General features: G+C 42.3%; 1 protein-coding gene across 4 annotated transcripts in view; it reads right to left on the reverse strand.

Moving 5' to 3' along the window:
* Nucleotides 1-25,149, reverse strand: part of TOX (thymocyte selection associated high mobility group box) — a 206,518-nt gene that overhangs the window by 31,660 nt on the left and 149,709 nt on the right. For 3 of the 4 annotated variants that reach the window (XM_068162447.1, XM_068162446.1, XM_068162448.1), the window contains one exon: nt 3,717-3,995. The exons of the other annotated variant lie outside the window; for it this stretch is intronic. In XM_068162447.1, the coding sequence (XP_068018548.1) occupies nt 3,717-3,995 (279 nt within the window). The remainder of the gene's footprint in view (nt 1-3,716; nt 3,996-25,149) is intronic. 4 annotated transcript variants of the gene reach the window in all.

A 25,149-nucleotide genomic window follows, 5' to 3' on the forward strand; every position in this document is an offset into this window, starting at 1 on the left:
ACATAATAGATCACAAGAATATCTGGAGCAGGATTTAAAACTATCAAGTAAGGCACCTCGTTGATATCCAAGCATCCCCTGAGAAGCTGGAAAATGTCTATAAGCATATTTAAAATAAACTGCAAGGGTACCAAAGCCTTTAATGGAGCTGGGAGAGCTGTTTTATGCACACTATCTTGCAGTAATCGCTGTAGTTTAAAATAGATTTTAATCAAGCACCATCTGCATAATAGGCTGAACAGACAACATAGAATCCCACTTATAACTCTTATCATATAAAGTAAATATTGTAAAACCTCCACCACATAAAGAGAATATGCTGCAGCAGTTCTCCAGCCGTCATCTTTCTGCTAGTTAATTCTTCCCACTTCCCTCTAAAAGACATTAGTTGAAATTCTCTCATAAGTGAGATTCAAATGAGCGTGGAAGAAGCCCTGCTACCCATCTAGGAACAAATACATGCTTGCAAACCAGCAACGCTTCCAGCGGCTCACAATTATGCTTGGCAATAACTGGCTACATGGTTAATGACCCAGCAGCATGAATTATGGCAGGAATTACAGAAAGGCAATACTCCACCGCTGAGGTGGTCAGAATAAAGCACGTGGAAAGTGGCCACTTGGTTTGGAATGTTTTTATAGTGACTTACAACCACTGATTTTGCATTTCTCCCTTTTTAAATCCATCTAACCGTAACCCCACACACTAGATTCAGAAGAATGGAAGAGACATAGGGCTGTGCACCGGTTTTATCCTTCACCTGAGCCTACATTTCATAGTTCCATGGACTTAGAAGCTTTCTGATAGCCTTATCAAAACACTACTGTGGTCACTGATCTAATGGCCAAGTAACCTCGGCTGTCTTGCTTTGAGAGCAACAGTGTATGGGGCATCTGTGATTCTGTGATCTGAGCCCTCTATAATGCAACCCCTTCCCCTTTTCTATTCATCTGCAAGGGAATATATGATATTTAGAGTAAAAAACCAGAAAAGTCTATATGAAAGAGCCTTTATGAGAATGAGCATTGCCAAAAGATATTTAGCAGCTGCTGCCATTAGTTCTGTGTGTGTTGGATACAGCTTAAACCAGTTTGAATATTCACCACAGAGTGAACAGCCAAGAAGTTCAGCACACGAACAGCTACATCAGTTTGGGAAGTTTCCTTATTACTGGCACTTGGAATATGTACATTAAGCTGAAATGGTCATTTCCTCCATGCATGGCAACCAGCAGTTCACCAGGGATTCAATTGCATTTCTAGTCCAAGTGTATACAAGACACATATTTGCTCATACCTTCTGTCATCCTCTTTCTATACGCTCATGCAAACATTAAGAGGACACTGGGACGTCTGTATTTTATTCCTCCAGGTGGAACCAGAAAGGTAGCAGTCAGGGATTTCTCTACCAAACCTGCTAGCAGAGGGCCAGTGGTTCCTCTTTCACACATCAGGCTGGGAATTCAGCCACAGAACGGCTGTTCTATCTCTTCCTGTCCCCATCCTGTGGCTTCTTTTACTGGGAGGGGGATTTCTGGTGTGAGAAGAGGCCTTACAGGGCCCTCCAAAGCACCTCTGAGAAAATGTAATACTGTAGAGAGAAAGATCTCCATAGAAAGCTGAGCTATTCTAACTATCCATATCCATCCTGTTGTGCCTTCCAGGAAGGGCAATGTGACAGCAAGATGCACAGAGGAGTTTAAATCATAAACTCCAATAATACACTCACTTTTAGGCCGATTAGTCAAACCCTCTTGTCTTTTATGGAGGGATCTACTGCAGAACCACTGCATCACATCAGGTGTGCCATCCCATTGCCCATCTCCAATGGTGGCCAACAGCAGGGTTTTCCCATGGAGACCTTAGAAATGCCACCAAAGACAACTGGGGCATAACCTGCCATGCTTTAGTCATGAGGTCTGTGGTGACAGGTTGGACTTGATGATCTTTGAGGTCTCTTCCAACCTTGGTGATTCTGTGATTCAGCCCCACATCAAACTTCCAGTTTCATAACTGGAGATTAACTTAAGCCCTCTGTTATTAACCAAATTGCCCTCAAAACTTTTCTCTTAGCAGAGAAATTAGAATCATGGAATTTTAAAGGCAACACATCAGCAGAGTGAGTTTAATTCTGTGCTGTGCATTGTACCTTTTCTCACCTTTTTCTGCTTAGACTGAGCATGAGAGGATTTTAAAGAGAGTTTTCCAAAACAACATGGCTTGTTAAAAAGTTGCACACTGGATAAACTGCCTTCCAAAAAAAACAGACCAAATCTGACTTGCTCTGCAGTGCTTAGTATTTCTTTATTGAGGTAATTAGCTTCAGAGCAGTACTGGCTGCCCAAAACCCTACACTTTAGCTAGCCCCAAGTGCTGGAGTGAGTAAGTACAGGAAAAAACATGAGTTCAGCAACTGAAATATTTGACCAGAGCAGAAAAGCTGTCTTAATTATTTGAGTGGATGTTTTCTCCAGAAGTCAGAAGCATCTTGCACACTCCCACCAATATATGTAAAAATATTAGCAAAGCAACAGGAGTAGCAAAGGAATTATTCTGACAAAGCAAAGGCTGCTCGGAACTATTTTTACCGAGCTGTATGCTAAAGTCTCCCTCAGTAAGGAAGTGCTCATTTAAAAGGTATGAATTATTCAGTAATTTTGAAACCCTGAAGTTTGTGAAATCAGGGGAAAGTCCTGAAATAAAACTTTAGAAATAGAATTTATTCACAACATGGTAAAGCATACGTCTCCAATTACATGATTATTTTATAGCTTGAGGCATGAAAAACAATATAATTTGAAAACACATCAGACTTACATTTCTTGACTGGATTATACCTCCTCAGTGACTCACAACATGTTTTCTTCACAATCCTCTCAAGTCTGCAGCTTTTCCCCACAAGACATGGCCATGGTACACACTATAACAGGACTGCTCTTTTGCAGTGAGCATAAAGTAGAGCCAGAGAGGTTCTGGATTGCAGCGTGCTCTGTTCCTGCTCTATGGGATGGCTTTGTGCTAAGTCTCAGCCTTTCTGTGTCTCAGCTTTTGTGTCTGCAAAATTAGGACGATATACTTGTGTATTTTTGGGGGAGGTTAGGTTTTCAGGATGTGGGGAGGCTTTTACAAGCAAAACCTGCTGTAGAAATTGACTTTTATCCTGTGAAGAAATTTACTATGTACTGACTAATATGACTTCATGCCTGTACTGACACTAAAACACAGCTTAAAACCGTGCTGACGGAGTGTTGGCACCTCCCAACGTACAAATTCATAGTGGGTCTTCAAGAGTTTTTGTGGTGAGACTTTTTTTTTTTTCCCCAAGTTCATAGAGGGTCTTACTGTTCTGGTTGCTGTGATGTTCTGTTTCCTCACCCTGTGACCAGGTGGCAAAGACTAGCAGATATTGTACAGACTGCTCATACCTTTCACGGAGGTAACTTGATCTTTCTGTAACTGGGAACAAACATCTCCTCTGTGCAATCGAGAGTGTTACAGGATTCCAGATTGCTCTCAGGAAGGGGAATGATGTCATTTACTTGAGCTGCCTGAAGAATTGACTGGGAACTCTAAGTTCTGTATTTGTAACCCTTTATTCACTTCAGTCAACCACCGACGATGCATAAATATCACCTTAATAACTGTGGCCGTACGATTCAGTTAGCAGGTCCTAAAAATATCCACCATTTACACAGCAATCCTAGCATCTAAGCCTACCTTAGAGCTATCTTCTCCTTCATCTTCATGGACTGAACTGGATGGTGAAGGAGTTGCAGATTTGCTTCCAGGTGGAGAGGGCGAGTTGTGAGGAACACTGTTTCCACCCATATTCAAACCAAGCTGTGCACTGAGCTGGGACTGGTTAATAGTAGTCAGCTGCCCGTGCTGCATCATTCCTGGCTGCCTAATATCTGCAGGTTGAACCCTTGGCCTCATGGTTGCCATCTGAGGATGGGAACTATACTGGGCTCCTTCTGTATTCCGTAAATCTTGCATCTACAAGAGGAAAAAAACTGTATTAAGCATATCACTAATAAAGTGTTCTGTTCCTTTAGACCTCGGTTGGCCTGGTTGGCTCTAGAAGGCTTAAAAGAACTGGCAAGCACTTAAATCAACATGTAAATACTGGAAATAAACAGAGCAAGGATATGATTGACATTTGCATAGCACTGACTGTTGTAAACTATTCAGGCTCCAGCCTCAGCCCATGGGGATAGCAGGAAAGCAATGAAAGCTTGTTTCTTCGCAGGGGGAACAAAAGGGTGCTGCTTTCTGTAACCGCGTGCGGAGTGTTTCAGCAAGGCTAACAAACAGGGACAGCTTTGCGCTCCGCACCAGACCACAGCCTGAGGAGCCTCAAAAATTCAAGACAATTCCCAGATCCTACTTTTCCTGTTAGGATTTTTCTGTGTGTAAGCTGTCAATCTGGGAGCTCCATTTGTTTTTCAGAGTCTGAATATCTAGTACTAGGTCCAAACCTGCTTTACCCAGTGCTGCCCGATGGGATACCGGAATGTTCAGGATTCAGATGACTGACAAGAAGGATGCATTGATAGACTGATTAAATGATTTCTGAGTTGATTTGCTGCTAAGACATACATGAACAGAAAGCTGGGAAATAGCAGGATGAATCCATTGTGCTATGTGGGTCACTGCTTCTCAGCATTAACGAGACATACTATTTTAATGCAAGCAACAAATTCACTCTCTGCAAGGATAAAAATTAAAAGCACTGGAGGATGAAACTTTTCTTGTCCAGAGGTCAAATGTACCACACACACACACAGACAGACTGCAGCAGATTGCTTGTAACATCTTTTCAGCATACTCATACAGAAACATGACAAATAGCAAAGAGTATCAGGGAGAAGCTCAAATTCAGGCTGAGGTGTTCTGTGGGTGATTTAAAATTGAAGTGTCAGTTCAGAGCTGGAATGAAATAGATACAGTTGTCTCTCCGTGCATCAGACAAACACACCGTGGGTATCGAGAGGGATCTGACAGGAGCTACCATTGTGAAAGTTCCATTATGATAAGCACATGTGTTAATGGTTCAATATATTAACATACCCACATTTGTTCTACTGACAGTCTTTGTTGGACATGGCATCTGCATTGTCTCAACATCACTCAGATCTATTTTTTCCCTAAACTTTTTATAGCTTCTGGCTTCTCTAACCTCTCTCTTTCTCTCATACACACACTTCCTATCTATCACAGCAATCTGTAAGGTACCTTCCACCCAAGTAATGCACAGGAAAGGAAAAGATAAACCTGTAACTTCCTTTCTTTCCCTCTTGTTATTGATAGTGTAAAAATTTGTCAATTTTAGGGAGATACTTTATGAGCCTGGGGATTGATTTTTGCAAAGCTTACTGGCTGGCAGTAAATCAAGCTAATAATACCATTCGTTATGGCATACTTACCACTTTACATGTGGCTCTGAAAAGTATTTGAAAGGGCTTCTGACAACATGACATCACAATTACACCTGTATTTATATTGCTCTAAAAATTAATAGCTTTTGGTGGAAAACAAAAGGTTTATCGATACAAACATGTTCAGGTTCCGTTAATGACTGCTAAAGGGAGAGAGGAGCAGAGAGAGCACGGTGTATGAAATGAATTGCAGGCTGAAATTGGAATCCTGGCAGACATTTAGATTGTTAAAGATTGCTACTGACTTCCTGTTCCCTTCCCTCCATGATCTGCTCTCCCCTCCTTCTCTGGAGACTTTTCAAGACCTTTCTGGATGCATTCCTGTGTGACCTGTGCTGGATTCTGTGCTCCTCCTCTGGCAGGGGGGCTGGACTTGATGACCTTCAGAGGTCCCTTCCAACCCCTAACATCCTGTGATCCTCACCAAACATATTAGCCTTGAAAGTTAGCATTGTCTCTGCCTCTAGCAGACAACCTATATCAAAACAGTTGCACCCCTGAAGCTGTTACTGCTCCCTGGACGTTTTGTTCTGGATTCAGCTTTTGGAGAATGGAGAATGGGAGTGTGGGCTCACCTGGATCCTCTCAGGGAATGAGTTTTCTGGCTCACCACTCTGCCACACACTGTGTCTTTTTCCATCCCACCCCTTCCTAGTGAAAATCTGGGATTGAATAAGAATATAGAAACTGCTTGGTTCAAGAAAAGCCTCAGCTAAGCACCTAATTGTGAAAAGCTATGAGAGTATGCCAGGGAAAACATGTGATGATGAATCCTTAGCTTTATCAAACAGGATCAACAAATCAAGAACGGTTCCATCCTCCTTGCTGGGTTCAAGAAAAGTCTCAGTCATGAAAAACACACACTTGAGTCACTGCTCTGGTGTGACAGCACATGCCTGCATCAAACACCACCACGGCCTCATCTCTGCAGGAACAGTGGCACTAGCCAGACACTCTCTGTCAACATTACATGCAGAGCATGACTTTTAAACTGCTTCAAAATCAGAAGCTTCCTATTTCTTCTTCCTCCAGATGGAGTTTTACAGAGCCCACTGATGTGTAGCTGTGCTGGAGCCACATCCAGGCTGCAGAAGCAATATTGCAAACACACTGCTGCTGAATGCAGCACTGAATGCAAATCCTGTCGGGTGGCAGAACGCCAAAGAAAAGAACAAAGTTAGAGAGGATAAGGACAGTCTTAAACCAATGCCTTCAATGGTCTCTTTGATGAGCTAATAATGACAATATCTGTCACTTCAACATCATTCTCCATCTGTCACTTCCAGGATGTTTCACATCTTGGGTTATATCCAGCTTTAGAACATGGTTTTATTTTGGTTTTACTCATGGGACACTATGATACTTTTCATGACTATTTTTTACCCCCTTGTATTTTGCTTATAAGCAGAAACTGAGCATCCACCCATAGAAGCCTTTGACTGCAAGTTACAGAATACAGAATTAACCAGATTGGGAAAGACCTTTGAGATCGTTGAGTCCAACCTATCACCCAACACCATCCAATCAGCTAAACCATGGCACCAAGCACCCCACCCAGTCTCTTTTTAAACACCTCCACCTTCCTGGGCAGCACATTCCAATGGCCAATCTCTCTTTCCGGGAAGAACTTCTTCCTGACATCCAGCCTAAACCTCCCCTGGGGCAGCTTGAGACTGTGTCCTCTTGTTCTGGTGCTGGTTGCCTGGGAGAAGAGACCAACCTCCACCTGGCTACAACCTCCCTTCAGCTAGTTGTGGATGGCAACTAGGTCTCCCCTGAGCCTCCTCTTCTCCAGGCTAAAGAACCCCAGCTCCCTCAGCCTCTCCTCATACAGCCTGTGCTCAAAACCCCTCACCAGCTTTGTTGCCTTTCTGCTAAAGACATAGTAAAAGCCACTAATTCTGAGGTGTGTACCCATAACCCTTAGTGCAAAACCAAGCTACTAATGCCCTGCTTGAAGCTCCTAAATTACTAGGAATAAAGCCAAAGTGTTTTAAACATCAGAGCACTGTTCTCCCCATCACCTCAATACCAAAGCCTAGCGATCGATGCAGAATACAATGATATCATCCCTGCACAGAAGCATCTTCCTGCAGGACAATGTGAGTACAGTATCCTAATCACAGAATCGCAGAAAATAGTGCTAGAAGGGACCTCAAAAGGTTATTTAGTCCAACACTTTATCTCACAGCAGGATTAGCTATACCTAAATCATTTCTGACAGATGTTTGTCTAACCTCTTCATAACCTCCCTAGGCAATTCTTGTGCTTAACTATCCTTACAGTGGAAAGGGCTTCTTTTTTTTCCCCCTGTAATGTCTCACCTAAATCTCTTTTGTTGTAATTTAAAACTACTGCTTTTTGCTCTGCTCCCAGTGGACATGAGGAATGTTTTTCTCCTCCTTTACAGAAAAGTTGTACACACTAGAAGGGCTATTATGAATTTCCTTTCAGGTTTTTTTTTCTCTCCTTTAGACTAAACAACTAAACCTGAAGATTGAAAGACTTTTTTCATATGCTGTGTTTTCTACAGCTCTGATCATTCTTCCTGCTGTCTTCTGGACTATGGCCAATAGCCCTCATCTTTCTTGAATTATTGTGCCCCAAAGTCCACAAAACACAACTATCCTTAGATATCTGACGCTGCATTCACATAGGAGCTCTGATTTCTTGCAGGGTTTAGCATAGAACATTAAAAATGAATCCCTGATGATTTGGTTCTTTGATACCATCTGCTTAAGCCATGCAAGGTGCAGAAGCTGCAGGAATCTTGACTAACATCTCAGAAGATGGCTTTAGGAAGTAAATTCCCTTTTCTCTTAGAAGCATTAGGCAGGCAGTTTCAAAAGGAACGTTGTGTTAGCAAAATAATCCCCACGTTAATTTTCGTGCTATAATTAAGACCTGTGATGCAACATCTCTCTGAAAAGCTGTGAAAGTCCAAACTGTCCCTCCCCATTTAAATTGATGTGTAATAAAGGTTGTCACTCAGTGAAAGAAGCAAGGCAGGTTGCCTTAACGGGTTGAAGTGAACACAGCAGATCCAAATATATGCAAGAAAAATTAGGAGTAATGCACTGGAGCTGAAAACACTAAAACCTAAGGAGAAATACACAGGGCTTACTCACTGCAGCAAGTGGAGGCCATGTGTCTCACTACCTTGGGCAAATTCATACCAAGGCACAGCAGGAGTCATTTCTATTACTACCACCACCAGGTTTCAAAATGATTTTTGCTTAGTTTTGTATTAGCTAAGAGGTAAGAGCTCAGCTTTCCTGACGACACTGTGGAAGTGGTTGACAGTTCTTTTGTTCTTGTCTAAGTGGTCAAGGTAAGTCAGAGAGTAACAATTTGTCTCTTTTTTTTCCTTGCTATAAGAAGTGTTGAAGTGCTGAAGTGTTATTTATGAAGATACCCACAGTGTGCTTCCTTCTTCACTGGTGTCACCCATCTGAGTCACCATGCTGGCATCACAGAGAGTCTTTGGTAGCTAGAAGGGGTTTCTGTTATTAGTCATATTCTCATTTATATTCCCAGCACAACCTGTGCCATGTTAAACCTGGATCTCTGTCTGTTCCCCAATAATACTACATCAGAATGCAGGCACTAGCCCCAGTTGTGCCAACTTCCTGGAAAGCCAGGAGATTTGCTTAGAAACTCGACTGGTTTTGTTTTAGGTATTTTAATTGCCTTGTACCATAAGGCAATGTGCATCTGCAAGATGTTTTTCAGTGACACAGGGATGCTCATTAAAAAAAGAGAGAAAAGATAATTGAATTCCTACATAATCACTTGACTCTCTGAGTCAAGGTTTCAAAAGAGAAGAGAAGATAACATTAAGTTGCCAGAGAGGTTTGTGAGAGCTGTCACAGAGAGAAAAAAATTACACTTGGGAGGCCAAGCCCACTGCTAATGATCAAAACATTTGTAAAGCTGAAAGATCTCAAACTTTTTTAATGGTCCAAAATGCAACCAATGGTCACCACGCAGACAGGGCTAGGTTTAAACCTACAAGAGCACCTGGAAACACAGAAATGCTCATTTCTGACACCTGTCACTCAGTTCATACCAACAGCCTAATCTCAAGGGTCTTTTCCAACCTGAATGATTCTACATGCTAGCACAAATGAATGCTGATCAGACCCAAAGACCCCCATATTATCAGGTGTCTGATTCCATTCAGTTGAAGGAGAAATCATATCTGCAACAGTGCCTTCTCTTAGCACAACTAGCAAAGAAAGATTTGTTATGAGAGTGAAGGTTGCTGTAAAATCCCCACCTCAAACAGTAAAGGGAGTAACTCAAAGCCCCACCAGCAGAGGAAGTGATGAGTGCTTTCATCATCTCATTTTTGGAATTGTCTTCTGTACAGACTAACTCCATAACCACAGACAGAATCATTGAGGCTGGAAAAGACCTCTAAGATCAGCAAGTCTTCTACCCAACACCTCCACTATGCCATGTCCCATAGTGCCACATCTACTGTGCAATATCTGTGTCCAGTTCTGGGCCCTTCAATTTAAGAAGGACATTGAGATGCTGGAAGGTGTCCAGAGAAGGGCAACGAGGCTGGAGAGAGGTCTTGAGCACAGCCCTGTGAGGAGAGGCTGAGGGAGCTGTTTAGCATGGAGAAGAGGAGGCTCAGGGGAGAGCTTATTGCTCTCTACAACTACCTGAAGGGAGGTTGTAGACAGTGGGGGTTGGTCTCTTCTCCCAGGCAACCAGCACCAGAACAAGAGGACACAGTCTCAAACTGCACCTGGAGAGGTTTAGGCTTGAAGTGAGGAGAAAGTTCTTCCCAGAAAGAGTAATTGGCTATTGGAATGTGCTGCCCATGGAGGTGGTGGAGTCACCATCCCTGGAGGTGTTCAAAAAAGGCTTGGATGTGGTGCTTGGAGCCATGGTTTAGTTGTCAGGAGGTGTTAGCTATTAGGTAATAGGTGGGACTTGATGATCTCTGAGGTCTTTTCCAACCTTATTGGTTCTATGATTCCACTAATTTTTTTAACACCTCCAGGGATGGTGACTCCACCACCTCCCTGGGCAGCCTGCTCAACACCTCACCACTCCTTCAATAATGAAATTCTTCCTAATATCCAACGTAAACCTTTCCTGGAACAGCTTGAGGCCATTTCCTCTTACTCTGTCACCAGTTCCTTGTGAGAAGAGGCCAGCATTGGTGTGAAAGCAAGCAGGCATTAGGGGAGTGTTTTACTGTCATACACAAATACATTTTATATGCTATACCCAATGTATTTCCAGGATAAAATGAAAGGCTCACTCAACATTTCTGTTGATTAGGAAAGCAAGCTGAAAATTAAACAGCAAAGACCTCACGAGTAAAAAGAACTTTCATGTACAATCCCCCCCCCCCCCCAAACTCTATTAAATTTACTGCTGTAATCTTTTCAGAATCATTCAGCTAAAAACCAAATCACTTCAGGTTGTTTTATACAGCACTGGTTCTGTAAAGTGATCTTAAGCTCCTTTAAAACAATTCCATACCCCAGATCCAACGTTATAGCCCAATCACACGGTGACAAGGAGGCAGCAAGACACAGTTTCTGTAGTTCTTGGTAGACAGTTAATTTGGTGACTGTTAACATTCTTTTCTACTTTATGTTTTAATATCCTTTGAGTCACAGAGGGCCAAGGTCTCAAAACTAATCATAAAAAAACCCCAACCCCAAACCCTACCAACTGCTATTCACTCTAATATAATAACCCTTTATTTAAAACAACCTCCAATAAATTTCATTATAAGGAGTTATTAAAAGGGTTAAAAACCTATTAAATGTCAAAGAATTTGCCTGACTCCAACTTCTAATAAAGAAACAGAATAGGCTTTCTTTCTGAATTATTTAAATCTTTACTGACTGTGCACTGAACCATGAAATTAGAAAAGTGTTATTAGAAGTGTTCTCTGGTTTTCATAAAAGTTGTAGCAGAGAATACATCAAACCACAGCCTTTAACCAGACTAGTTAAAGAAATAGGTTTTTAATCCGGAATCCATGGCTTTCCCTGATACAAAGGGGTCATAATTAAAAGTCTGGCCTGGAAGCTGAAGATAATGCAATTATTATTACAGCAGCATGCACGTTCATTTGGTGCATCCTGGATGCATGTTTCCATTTTAATTTGGACAAATATCTCCAGGTTTTGTTTGATCTTACAAAGTCCACCAATTTGGACCCTCTCAGCAAACAATTAAGCTTTTAATAGTGGCTCATTCTAAAGAATTAATGGTGAATAATTTATGTTATCATTTGCTCCTTTTCTTTTTAAAGTGCCTAATGCTTAACAGCAGGTATAGGTTGAGAGCACACACATGGAATCTAGGAGGTACAAGCCAAGCTATTCTAGCACTCACCTCCTGATAACAGCATTCTCTCTTCCCTGTGTTTCTGCAAACAACAACAGAGCCATTTTCTATTTCACCAGTGTTTACATAAGGAAAACATTCCTGCGGCTCACATGTATTGCAGTGATGCTACAGAGCTTCTGAGTCAGCACCACATGCAGAGGTTCCCTCAAACACACCTCAGTCTATAGCCTTTCATCAAAAGAAATGAAGTCAGAAAGATGCTTGAGAGAGGCTATTGTCTCCCCTTCTTTTAGACAATAAAAACAAAAGGATGCAAGGGACATGAAAAGATTAAGCCTAGGAATACAAAGTAGATCTCTGGCAATCCTGTGAATGGTGTGAAGCTAACCTTGCTGGAGGGCAGGAGGGAAAAGGGGATGTAGGAAGCTACTGGAATCTTGGCAGTGCTTTTCTCCTGTGACTGACCAACAGCACACAGTAGCCAGTATGAGATTGTTGTAAACCTCACTGAGTCACTGTTTTGTTCTATTCCATTCTACTCTATTATGCTCTGTTGTGTTCTGTTTCTTTCTGTGATGCTCACCACAACAGTATTAAATGATTTTCCTGCAGTGAGTTAGGCAATGTGACTATTATCTGTCACATGTGGTTCCATCTGTCTGCTTTAATAGACAAAGGTACCCTGACCACACCATCCATCTCTCCCTGCTACAAAGTGAAGGGATACATTGAATTTATACAGTCTAGAGCACAGGGCTTGTGAGGAGCAGCTGAAAGAACTGTGGGTGTTCAGCCTGGAGAAAAGGAGGCTGAATGGAGACCTTCGGACTCTCTATAACTCCCTGAAAGGACATTGGAGACAGCTGAGGGCTGGTCTCTTCTCCCAAGTAACGAGCTACAGGATGAGAGGAAACAGTCTCAATTTGCACCAGGAGAGGTTTAGGTTGAATATTAGGCAGGGACACCTCTCAACTAGATTTGGTTGCTCAAGGCATCATCCCAACTGGCCTTGAGCACCTCCAGGGAGGAGGCTTCCAAACCTCCCTGGGCAATCTGTTCCAGTGTCTCACCACCCTCATACTGAAGAACATCTTCCTAAGATCCAGTCTAATCCTACTCTCCCTCAGCTTCAAACCATTCCCCCCTTGTCCTGTCACTAGACACCCTTATGAAAAGTCCCTCTCCAGCCTTCCTGTAGGTTCCCTTCAGGTATTAGAAGGCACTGTAAGGTTCCCCCCAGAATCTTCTCTTATCTTCCCTGTGCCAGCAGGCCTGTAAAACCCCTCATAACCCACACAATTCTACTTTTTATTAAGTCCAAAACCATAACAAACCCCATAATTTAGTCTAATAAGAATGAGTCAGGCTGTTTAAATTCAGTTACTGAAAGAATCTCTTCGCAAACCTTCCTGTTGCTGTGCTGCAGCCCTGTAAATCCTCAGCGTGAGTGACAGCACTAATGGAAGTTGAAACAAGAGGTCTGCAGAACATTTAACTGGGAAGAGATTGTTTTTCATACTTAGGATCTTGTTATCAAGTGATAAACTTACTGATATTTGTAACTGTGTTGTTGCCATTTCCCCCTGCAATATAAACCTGACGCCATAATCAAATATTGGGGAGGGTGTGTGTGTAAATGTTAAGCAGGTTGTCACTGCTAAGCAAGCCACTTTTTCTAGGTTATGAAAAATACTCTTGGCTGGCAGAGGGGGAAAAAAAAAGGGATGTAATGATATGCTAATAACTCCATCACTCTTCTGTATTGTATTATTTACAATTTTGTCTCTAAAACCTATTTAACATCGCCAGTGTAATTATCCATCTGCAGCTTGCCAAGTCCAATATTATAATTCTGAAACAAGAAAAATCTCAATTATTTTATTTTCAGCCATGCAGAAGATGAACAGATATCCAGCAGCCTCAAAAGGGTGAAATTAGCAAATCTGTTTTGCTTAGTGTCCATTATGCTGGCACGCAACAGAAGGACCTTCCTAGGAACCTTCTCTTTCCTTTGAGGATGTATCTTTATTTCCCTGCTTTGATATTGCTAAATGTTGGATGTCTTCCTTAATAAAGCCTGATCAACTTACCAAAGCAATTTAAGAGAGGAGGGGGTGGGGGAAAAAAAAAGTGAAAGCCATAACTCCTTGAAAAAGAACACTTTGGGCAATCACAACTTATGATTCGGTTTTAAACTCATTTGGTTGTAAACTCATTATTCAGTCTGTGCCTTTTGATCATAAGGCTTCTTATTGTCCCATTTATCTTTAGAGGAAAGCAGCAACCCTGGTTTGGCTGAGGAAAATTTCTTTTGGTTTGTTTTTTGTTCTTCTTATCTTACAAGCTTGTACTGCCAACATTGCCAAGCAGCAACCAACAGCTGGGGAAGTGAATTTTTTATGACCATGTACTCAGTGATTTCGCTTTACTCCTGAATGCCAGGGAAGTGATATTGGAGCCTGTGGTAGGAATATGCTGTCACAGAAAGCTTGTTTTGCAGATCCTGACAGAGAGAGCAGCAAAAGCTGAGGTACATCACCTGGTTTCTATGGAATCCACTACAACAGAGAAGAGTTTCATAGTGGAATTTAGGGAGGAACCAACTGCTATTACAGTCTCACAGTATAACTTAGGTTGGAAAGGACCTCGAGGATCATCGAGTCCAACCTATCAACACAGACCCCATGACTAGACCATAGCACCAAGTGCCACGTCCAATCTCCTCTTGAACACCTCCAGGGACGGTGACTCAACCACCTCCCTGGGCAACCCGTTCCAATGACGAATGACTCGCTCGGTGAAGAACTTCCTCCTCACCTCGAGTCTAAACCTCCCCTGGCGCAGCTTGAGACTGTGTCCCCTTGTTCTGGTGCTGGTTGCCTGGGAGAAGAGACCAACCCCTTCCCGGCCACAACCACCCCTCAGGTAGTTGTATTAGCAAAGGAAAAAGAGGTAGCGAAAGAAGACATAAAGAAGACATTTAGACAACATGAGCCCAGAACACAAAAAATCCCAGTTCTGAAATACAAGAACTTTCAAGCTTTGGATGACTTCATGGGAAAGAAAGAGAAGGATTCGTTGGTAACACAGCAAATTCATGACAGACCCCAAAGCTGGGCTCTAGAGAGAATTTTTCAAGCTAGAGAAGGCCATAACCACTGTAAGTTCAGAGTGATGTTGTCCGAAGAGAAGACAACCTGTCAAGAAGAGATCTCTGGTGTTTTCTCAGCATAGCCTCATGGATTCATCAAAGTGTTGAAATGCTTTGGTCTAGATGAAGAATTGCATCATTTTAAAGAAAATCTGAACGTTTCCAGGATGTTTTGCCCTTCCTCTTCTTCCCGGATGAGGGTCTAGTCATATATACTTTGAATACTGTCTTCAGTGTTGGACCTCTCATTACAAGGAGGACATTGAGGTGCTGGAACGCATCCAGAGAAGGGCAATGAAGCTGGTGAAGGGTCTAGAGGACAAGTCTTATGAGGAGCAGCTGAGGGTACTGGGGTTGTTAAGCCTGGAGAAAAGGAGGCTGAGGGGGAGAGGGCATAGCGAGATGGGGGTTGGTGTCTTGAGGAAGGTATTTCAGTGCAGTCACTGTGTGTGCAGAAGTGCATTCATGACTGTTCACATAATCACAGCAATCACAAATGCAATCCAGGTAAATATGCAAGCAAACTACTAGCTAAGCTTCTAACTGGTAATTTATATGTGCCTTTACCCAATTTCCATGGGCAATTGTCATAACTACCTCCCCAGGTTCAGTACACAGATCTCAGGACTCAGCTTACACAAAATCTGACTGAATAACTAACAAAGGACTGATGAAGGATGTAGGAGTGACTACTGGAGTAAGGAAATTAGAAGCATATGGAAAGAACACAGAGCTACAAAGTTATCTTCAGCTTATGCATTGCCCTTTGTTTACACCACATTTTGAGAGAGGAAGATGTGAATAACGCCCTGGAAAGGTTGAGTTCCTTCAATCATCTTTCCTTCTCCTGTTTTCAATATGCAGCGAGGCCCTTCTGGTAGTCAAGCAGCACTGTGATTTTCAGCCAGACAAGCTACATATGTGTAGTTGAATTTACAGTCAGTGAGGTTGTTGGTTTAAGTGTCTCACTCCTCATCTGAGAAAAACAGAGGAGTTCCTCAGGATTGTAAAACCAGAGCAGGGCCCCAGCGGTGTTTACAGATAAGCAATTGAATGAGCTTACAAGTGTCCTCTTTCTCTGAAGGATAAAGGAAACATGCTGCATTCCACTGACAGGGGCACTGCAACAAATTATACTTCTGCTGCTAGACTTAAAACATCACAAACAAACAAACAAAAATCATCTTGGCTTGTTTGTCCTGCCTTTGAAGAGGAGAAAAGAATAAAAGTGGGTTTGAATGAACAAGAAAAACATAACCTAGCTACTTCTGCTAACCTTGATCATTTGCTAGGGAAGAAGTCATTGGCATCACACTCACATTCTAGTTTCTAAGGAGAATTGCACCAAAATACATTAAAAATATGGATGTGTTAGGGAAGAAAAAAAAAAGGAAGGATTCCTAAAGTGCCTTCTATGATACTGTGTGAAAATCACTTCCCATTATAGAAACTCTAAAGTCAAGCCCACACATTTAATTACTTTTATGCATTTAGAAAGTTAATTTGAAAGAATTAAAGAGTTTTAATGCCAATGTCTGTATTAGTTAATTTAAAAAAAAAATTAAATATGCAGAACTTAATTAAAAAAAAAATAAAGAAAATTAAGTTTTCAACAGATGCAAATGTAAAGATTTCGTTAAAAATTCGGAGCCGGGGTGCATGTGTAATGCTGTGGTCGGCCTTTATGGGTTTAAGTTGTGCCAGGGGAGGTTTAGATTGGACAGGAGGGAAAATTTCTGACACAGAATAGAATAGAATTAACCAGGATGGAAAAGACCTTTGAGATCATCAAGTCCAACCTATCATCCAATACTATCTAATCAACTAACCCATGGCACCAAGCACCCCATCAAGTCTCCTCCTAAACACCTCCAGGGATGGTGACTCCACCACCTCCCTGGGCAGCCCATTCCAGTGGGCAATCACTCTTTCTGTGAAGAACTTCTTTGCTGTGACAGTGGTGAAGCACTGGAAAAGGCTGCCCACGGAGGTCGTGGAGTCTCCATCCCTGGAGGTGTTCAAGAAGCTGTAGATAGGGTTGGAAGTGCTGGGTGTGAGGAGGAAGTTCTTCCCCATGAGAGTGGTGAAGCCCTGGAATGGGTTGTCCAGGGAGGTGGTTGAGGCCCTGTCCCTGGAGGTATCACAGTATCACTAAGGTTGGAAGAGACCTCAAGGATCATCAAGTCCAACCTATCACCACAGACCTCATGACTAGACCATGGCACCAAGCACCATGTCCAATCTCCTTTTGAACACCTCCAGGGATGGTGACTCCACCACCTCCCTGGGCAGCACATTCCAATGGCTAACAACTCTGTGAAGAACTTTCTCCTCACCTTGAGCCTAAACTTGACTGTGTCCCCTTGCTCTGGTGCTGGTTGCCTGGGAGAAGAGACCAACCCCTTCCTGGCTACAACCACCTTTCTGGTAGTTGTAGAGGGCAATGAGGTGTTTAAGACCAGGCTGGATGAGGCTCTGGCCAGTCTGATCTAGTGTGGGGTGTCTCTGCCCATGGCAGGGGGGTTGGAACCAGACAATCCTTGTGGTCCCTTCCAACCCTGATACTATGAAGTGACCTTGAAAGATCATCCATGCAGTCCAACATCCCTGCCAGAGCAGGGTCACCTAGAGTAGATCACACAGAAATGCATCCAGGTGGGTTTTGAATGTCTGCAGGGAAGGAGACTCCACAACCTCTCTGGGCAGTCTGCTCCAGGGCTCTGTCACCCACACAATGAAAAGTTTTTCCCTTATATTCATGTGGAGTGCTCCAGCTTGCACCCATTGCCCCTTGTCCTATCATTGGACATCACTGAGCATCCTGTATCAGTGGTATTATAATGTTCTGAAAAACAACTGCAGTTTGCAGTATTTAAACTTACAAATGTTTAGACTTCTGTTTGAATGAAAAATATTTTGCATGCAGCTACCACTACTAGTTAAGGAGTATGACAAGAAGCAAAAACTTCTTCCTTCTACACTGAGACCTTATATCCTCTGTCTGCCTCAACCTGGAGCTTGGCAAGTTGTCATAGCTTCCAAAATGCTTTCCTTAATCTAAGAAAAAGCTAACAGAAGACTTGCATCCAATTAGTCTTCATGTATTTGCATACAAGTGAACACACTGGAAGTCCTTCAGAATGATAAGGCTGTTATCAATGTGATGCTGAAGCTTTCCAGCTTTCAATTCATCCTGTAATTTCAAGACAAGCAAAATCAGACACCCTCATCACGAGGGGATGATCACTACGAGGTGTTAAAATTCCTTGGCTACTTTTTCATTTCTCTGGTTGAATTGTAGGTTAGTAGTTGTGGCAACACCTAAGTCCCAGCCATGCTTTTCAGCTTCATCTCATTTCCCTCATCCCATAGTGTTTAATGACACAGCTTATTGTGGCAGTATGCTAAGGAATGAAATTTTGGAATGGGTAGATTTAAAATTTGGAATCATCAGGGCATCACTTGATTGCAGCATTCCATGGGATATCTACACTTAGTGGTTGTCAGCTCTGATAATCTTAGAAGCCTGGCTGGGCCACTGTGACTGACAACTACTGTGGAAATCTTTCCTGACATTAAAGAAAACGTTCTGTATTTACTGACAGCAGTTTAGCAAGAGGCATCTTCCTGTTACTGTTCCCTAGCAAATCCAAATGCTGTAATTAATATTGCAGAAAGTACAACAGGAAACTCTCCCCCTTCCCTGGCACAAACTATTAGAATCTGCAAAAAAGATGAATTCAGGTGGTCCTGCCTCTGAGAGTGGTTCCTTAGTCCATGATGAGTTTTAGCACAGAGATTCCAATTCAGGGACAGAAAAACCCCCAGCATTTTCCCCCCATTGTTTTGACACTGACAGGATCCAAACCAGGGTTATAGTTTCCTTATATATACTGAAATATTGATCTTAATGGTTTATTTGCATAGTATGTGGAGATCTCATTTTCATAACCATGCTGCTGAGATGCAAAGCACTTACCTCTCCCACACAGAATATTAAATGCACTGTTTAAAGAACCAGGACCAAAACCAAAAGTACTTTAAATCTACAGTCTATGATCACAGTTCTTGTAACAACAAAGCAAGTGTTTTCCTAGAGCAGAAAGAAAAATGTTCCTTTACTTAGAATCATAGAATTGTTAGGGTTGGAAGGGACCTCAAGGATCATCCAGTTCCAGCCCCCCTGCCATGGGCAGGGACACCTCACACTAGATCAGGTTGCTCACAGCCACCTCCAGCCTGGCCTTAAAACCCTCCAGGGATGAGGCTTCCACCACCTCCCTGGGCAACCTGTGCCAGTGTCTCACCACCCTCATGCTGAAGAATTTCTTCCTAACATCCAATCTGAATCTACCCATTTCTAGTTTTGTTCCATTCCCCCCAGTCCTATCACTCCCTGACACCCCAAAAAGTCTCTCCCCAGCTTTCTCGTAGCCCCCTTCAGATGCTGGAAGGCCACAATTAGCTGTCCTCGGAGCCTTCTCTTCTCCAGACAGAATAGCCCCAACTCTCTCAGTCTGTCTCCATAAGATCATTAACACAAGAGAATATTTAAAGCTAAATTATGCATAGAATAATACATATTGATGGAGAGATGAGAGACGGTTCAGCAAGGGGAAAACAGATCACACAAAGTTAGGGGTTGGAAGGGACCTGTAGAGATCATAAAGTCCAATGGCCCTGCAAGATTACTTAGCACAAATCACACAGGAATGCATCTAGGAGGGTTTTGAAAGCCTCCAGAGAAGGAGACTTCACAGCCTCTCTGGGCAGCCCACTGCAGTGCTGTCACCCTCACTATAAAGTGGTGTCTTCTCCCACTGAAACTCCTGTGCTCTAGCTTGTTTAATAACTAAATTATACCCTGATTCTAATGGAGAATTCAGCAGGTATGATATAGCTGTGCATTTTCAAGAGGGCATTTTGTTCCCTTGGAGTACACTGTTGATGTCACTTGCTCTAGGAATAAGAGTAAAATGCATTACGTGGAATTAGAGCACAGCTCTCAATATCTGTGATAACTCCTGAGAACTCTTTAATTTCTGCAGCAGATGTTCACTAAGTGCCACACTACTCAGCCTTGTAAAAACTGCTGATTGAAGCAGCGATACCTAATCACCACCCCACTGTTACCTCATTTGTTCCTCCCAAATCACAGTGCCTAGGCTGACCTCAACAATCTACCCCCGTGCCCTTCTCAGAGGCGTGGGTCTGCGACACACGGCTTTGGGTTGGTTTGCCAGTGTGGTTCTGAGATGGCAGGGCTGGGCAGTTCATTTGAGCAGTTGCAAAGCTTGATCTCATCTGACATGCTTCAGAAACAAAGCCTCTCTGCACTACATATGAATCGAGGAGCTAAGCTACACTTCGGCTTCCAAGGCAAAGTCAGGATCAGAAAGGGATGAACTGCTATGCTACAACACATCAAGATGATCCCCCAACATAGCTCACACTTAAACATACACATTGGTTTCCAGTGTTGTAAGTGGTTTTACTTAGCTCTAATATTAGTCTAAAATATTCTGCAGGATGAAGCTTTGTGTTTTTGACGCCAAGCTGCTGCCACTGGTGCCCATCTTCAGACTCCTGTTTTTAAGCACGGCTGTTCTCACTGTCTTACAAGTCCAAAGCTGCTTTTCCTGCCTCTTTGGAAGATTGTATTCTGCATATATTTCCCACTAGCACATTACCAGCACACATAGACACTGAAAGTGAAGCCACATTCTAGTTATCACCAAGTTTCATAATGAAGCAAACAGCTACAGCTCATGCTCCAAATAAGAGCAAGAGACTTTGCACATCTTCAGCAGGACCATGTCTGCCTCTGGCACTGTCATGCCTGGAGCAGGAAGAGAGGTGGGGGTGCTCCTGGGGGTGCAATATACCCTCTCCTTGAGACACCAGGGAAAACACTTAATGCTGGTTTCAGCCAGACCTCAAGGGATGTGGTAGTGCAGATGCTGGAGGGTAGTCTTGCCTCTTTCCTGTCACTTTGTGAATCCATACAGTGGTAGCTCTAAAATCCAGCACTAAACCAGCAATTTCAAACAAGTGTCTTTCAGATGGATACATTAACAAAACTGATGCCAAACCCAACCCCCAATGTTTCCACCTCAAGTGTACAAATTCTTGCACTACCAGCGTGGTCTTGCCTATCCTTTTCCTCATCAGAGGATATATGGGCAAAGGGATGGATTTGAACAACTTCTGGGTTTGTTTCTTAACATGGATTTAGTTTTTAGAATCATGGCATCATGGAATTGTTTTGGTTGGAAAAGACCTTTAAGGTCACTGAGTCTAACCACTGACACCCCCTGCCACTATGGCCATCAAGCCATGTCCCCAAGTGTCATGGCCACATGCTTCTTGAACACCCCCTGGAACTCCACCACTGCCTGTTCTAATTGCTGTCCACTTTTGCAGGTAAGACATGTTTCCTAATCTCCAACCTGTGGGCTAACAAAGGCCCCTGTGTTGCAGCAGCAGATTCTACCACTGGCCTCCAGAGTGGAAAACACTGATCAGAAGGATCATTTCAATACAAAGTTATGTGCATGAAGGTCACATTTTGGCTTTTTAATTTTGAGATGTAATTTTGAAGTGTGATTTCCTCCTCTAGATCAGTACATGAAACTCTAGGAGTAGTTTCCCACTTATTCACATAAAATAATAACAACTTCAAAGACATTTAAAAAGCAAAATCTATTCACGCTCTGAGTTTGCAGAGAACATTTGGAAATGGTAATTATAGAACTGTGATAACTAACTTAAAGTTCAAGAAGAGATGATTGGCACAATAAATAATTGGTTTGCTTCTACTTAATCTGCATTAGTGTAAACAATAAATCTTCTCTTAAATAAAGATTGGGCGAATCTTCATTTATCTTTTATGACAAGAGAGCAAAGGCTGCAGCTTAATGAATGGAAAGAAGCAACAAGGTCAGATTTAAAAGCCTCAAAGGTCACATTTTTGACATCTCTGAGCACTGAAAAAAAACCTCTAACATGGTAATTACTATTTTGGTCAAGTCACTGAGGTCTATTTTATATTTCAAAAAGAAAGGGAAAAAAAAAATCCCCCACAATTTGATAACTTAAGAACCAGCACTTGGTGCAGCCTGTAACAAATACCTCCCTGTGTTACAGACTCCTTCCACCACAGAGGGAAACTAAAGGGTACAGCAGGAAGAATCCCACTGGAGACCTCATGTATCTATTAAGCAGCCAGCATGTATCCACATCTGGAAAGTGTTTAGGTAAGAAAGGAACACAACAAACAGCCTCTCCTGAAAACAGAGAGATTGCCTCATTTTGAACTTCAAATATTCCCAGGGATTCCTCTTCCTAAATCACCCCAGCCTTGGTGGTGAACTTACAAGTCCTTCTGAATCTTGGCAGACAACAGGAACATAAGCACTGATAAAAGGTCCAGAGAGCCACACCGTTTTCTTTTACATATGCATTGATTTTTGCCCAAATGGAAGACCTCTGTCAGCTAACAGGGTTATTCATAGATTCAAAGAGTTGATCTGGGTCATTAATAACAATAGTAAACTGATCATCATTCCAATAGGATTTGACAATGGCTTTTTTTCAAAGTGGATACTAATGTATTGATGCCTCTGAAGTTCATTACAGCAGTAATAAATCATTAGCCTCCAGAAAATGATTTATAAGTTGGTTAAAATGCATTAGAATGGACTGTCAAGCTACTCCACTGAGAAGATGAGGCTGGTACTAAAGAGGATTTTTTTTCTTTCCCCAGGTTCTCCAACCCAAACGGTGATGACTCAAAGCAATCATATCACAAAGACAAAAATAAAACAAATCACTGCAATAATTTACTTTAATAGCATGTTTCAATCTTCATAAAAGGCTGAGTGAATTTCACTTTGAGCTGCTAGATGCATTCCTTTTATTCACTGCTGGCAGCAAACTCTTAACCTCCAAAGCTCCAGCGCTGACCCTGATGATTATATTTGTGTTTACTTTAACCAAAAGAAGTGTACTCTGTGTGTAGCTATGGTTACTCTGCAAGGGGGCCTGTGTAATAACAGTTTATTATCATGTAGAAGCAGCCTGTCAAGCATGCAGTGCTAAGCCACAAGATTAGTAATGATAATATCACTAGAAGTCTATGGGAATGTTTATGTCATGCAAATCTGTTACTGTATTATACACTGCTAGTTACTACTTAAGTAGCTTAACTACAGCTCAGACCTGTCAATACACCACTACAGAGTGTTTTTACTTTCATAGGGGCTTTTAATTAACACCCATTGCACAGAGAACAGTTTATTCAGGATATTCAGCAAATAACTCAGTCTCACACATTCCCCTGCAATATCACTGCAGCAGTGCTAAACTCTGTGTTAGACTGGGCGTCCTAACCAGTCCCCTCCCTGGCTAACGTTGCACAAGCCTGGTATCCTTTTTGGTTCCTGCCTGCCCTAAGCATCACACAGCATGGGAGGGTGATGCAAAGTTCCACACCCACACAGGGCATGACAGGATCATGGACCTGCTCTCTCTCCCTGTGGGGCTCTGCTAAGGATGACAATGATGGGTTGGAAGAAGCAGAGGTGGTCATGCTGCTCCTACCTACATTCTGGCTAGTATGGCCAACACTTGGACAGCCACAAATGCTATAGCACCACCATGGCTCTATGTTCCCACGAAAAGACTCTTGGAAGCGCTCTGAGAACTGCTGGGACCAGTGCCACCAAACAGCCATTTCCATTTGCTCCTTCTTCTTGCACAGTGTTGTGCCTAAATGTCAGAAATAAGCCCTGGATGATTTGTCTTTGCCCATCTGAACAGTCCTTACTTGAGCAAGTAGCTCTCACACAAGGAGCCCTTCAAGATTAAGTACATTAAAGGCTTGTCAGTAATGCCAGGAATAAAGCAAAATAATGTCTTCTGGAAATATATGATAAGAATTATTATGAACCCTCCAGAAGACAACACAATAACAGGTTATCCTCTCAGTATAATTCAATTAGAAGTGTGCATTGTGTAAGGGCCATGAAACATTTAGGGCCAGATACTCAAAAGGCCAAGTTGATGCGTTTACAAGCTCAATTTTGTGTTTGCAGTCTGAAATGGGAGGAGCTGGGCCTCTATCTAACTCATCTGGCTTTGTTAAGGTATCATTAGAGGTAGAAGTACTTTGGAAATAAGGAAGCCTGCAAACAAAAGAAGGAGGTACTCTGAATAGCTCTGAATAACATTGTTAACATCACTAATGTTATAAGCTAATTTCTCTGTCGAATCTCTGTAGGCCAGCTCTCCTTTCTTTCATTTGGAAGAAATCCCCCACAGAAGGATGACAGGTTCCTCTGAAAGCAGAAAGAGAGGGGTGGGCATGTAGTCAAACTTACAGAAGGTTGGAGGATTTGTATATATATATATAATTTTTTTTTAATTGCAAATTAAAAATGCCATTTTGCACAGAATGGAACTCTTCAGACCAGCCAGTGGGGATGGGTAGAATTAAAACATCCCACTGACAATTTAATCCCAAGTAAGCTTCCAGGGAGAACCAGAAAAATATAACCTTAAAATGTGATCATCTTCCTCTTAGTTAACATTTCTGTGGTGTATTTTAAAAAGCTTTTCCTCCACAGAGGCAAATGGTGAAATAAGGATGCCAGAAGAATAAATGAATACTCAACATGTGTTAACAAAGGAATCACCAACTGAGTAACCAGCACAGAAATCTTCCCAAAGCCATGGAAAGATGCTTTAAGACCTTTCACAAATGAAATCATCTTCTGTTAGAAATTCCAGGAGAAAATGTTTATCTGATTCCAGTGGGATCTAGCTGATGTGTATGTTTTGGAACAAACCCCAGCATAAATTAGCACAGAGAGAATAAACTACCGGTGGCCAACACAAGCTCGGTAGCTCGTGATGGGAATCTTTGCTCGTTCATGCCATGGCACACAACATGCAAGCCAGGGAAGGAGTTTCTTTTAGCATGGTGCAAATAGTATAACTCACAGCAACCTGTACCTGGCAGGAGCATCAGCTAAAATTTGTCTCACTCTGATACAATTTCAGCAAAACAAACTTTCCTCTACCACTCTGCTTGTGTCCACAACTTTTTTCATGGAATGGAATGGAATAGAATAGAATAGAACAGAATAGGTTGGAAGAGACCTTCAAGATCATTGTGTCCAACCTATCATCCAACACCACCTAATCAACTAAACCATGCAACCAAGCATCCTAT

This window comes from Melanerpes formicivorus, unplaced genomic scaffold, assembly GCF_026170545.1.
Source record: "Melanerpes formicivorus ecotype bairdi unplaced genomic scaffold, bMelFor1.0.p_v2 SCAF_65, whole genome shotgun sequence".
Classification (NCBI taxonomy): Eukaryota; Metazoa; Chordata; class Aves; order Piciformes; family Picidae; genus Melanerpes; species Melanerpes formicivorus.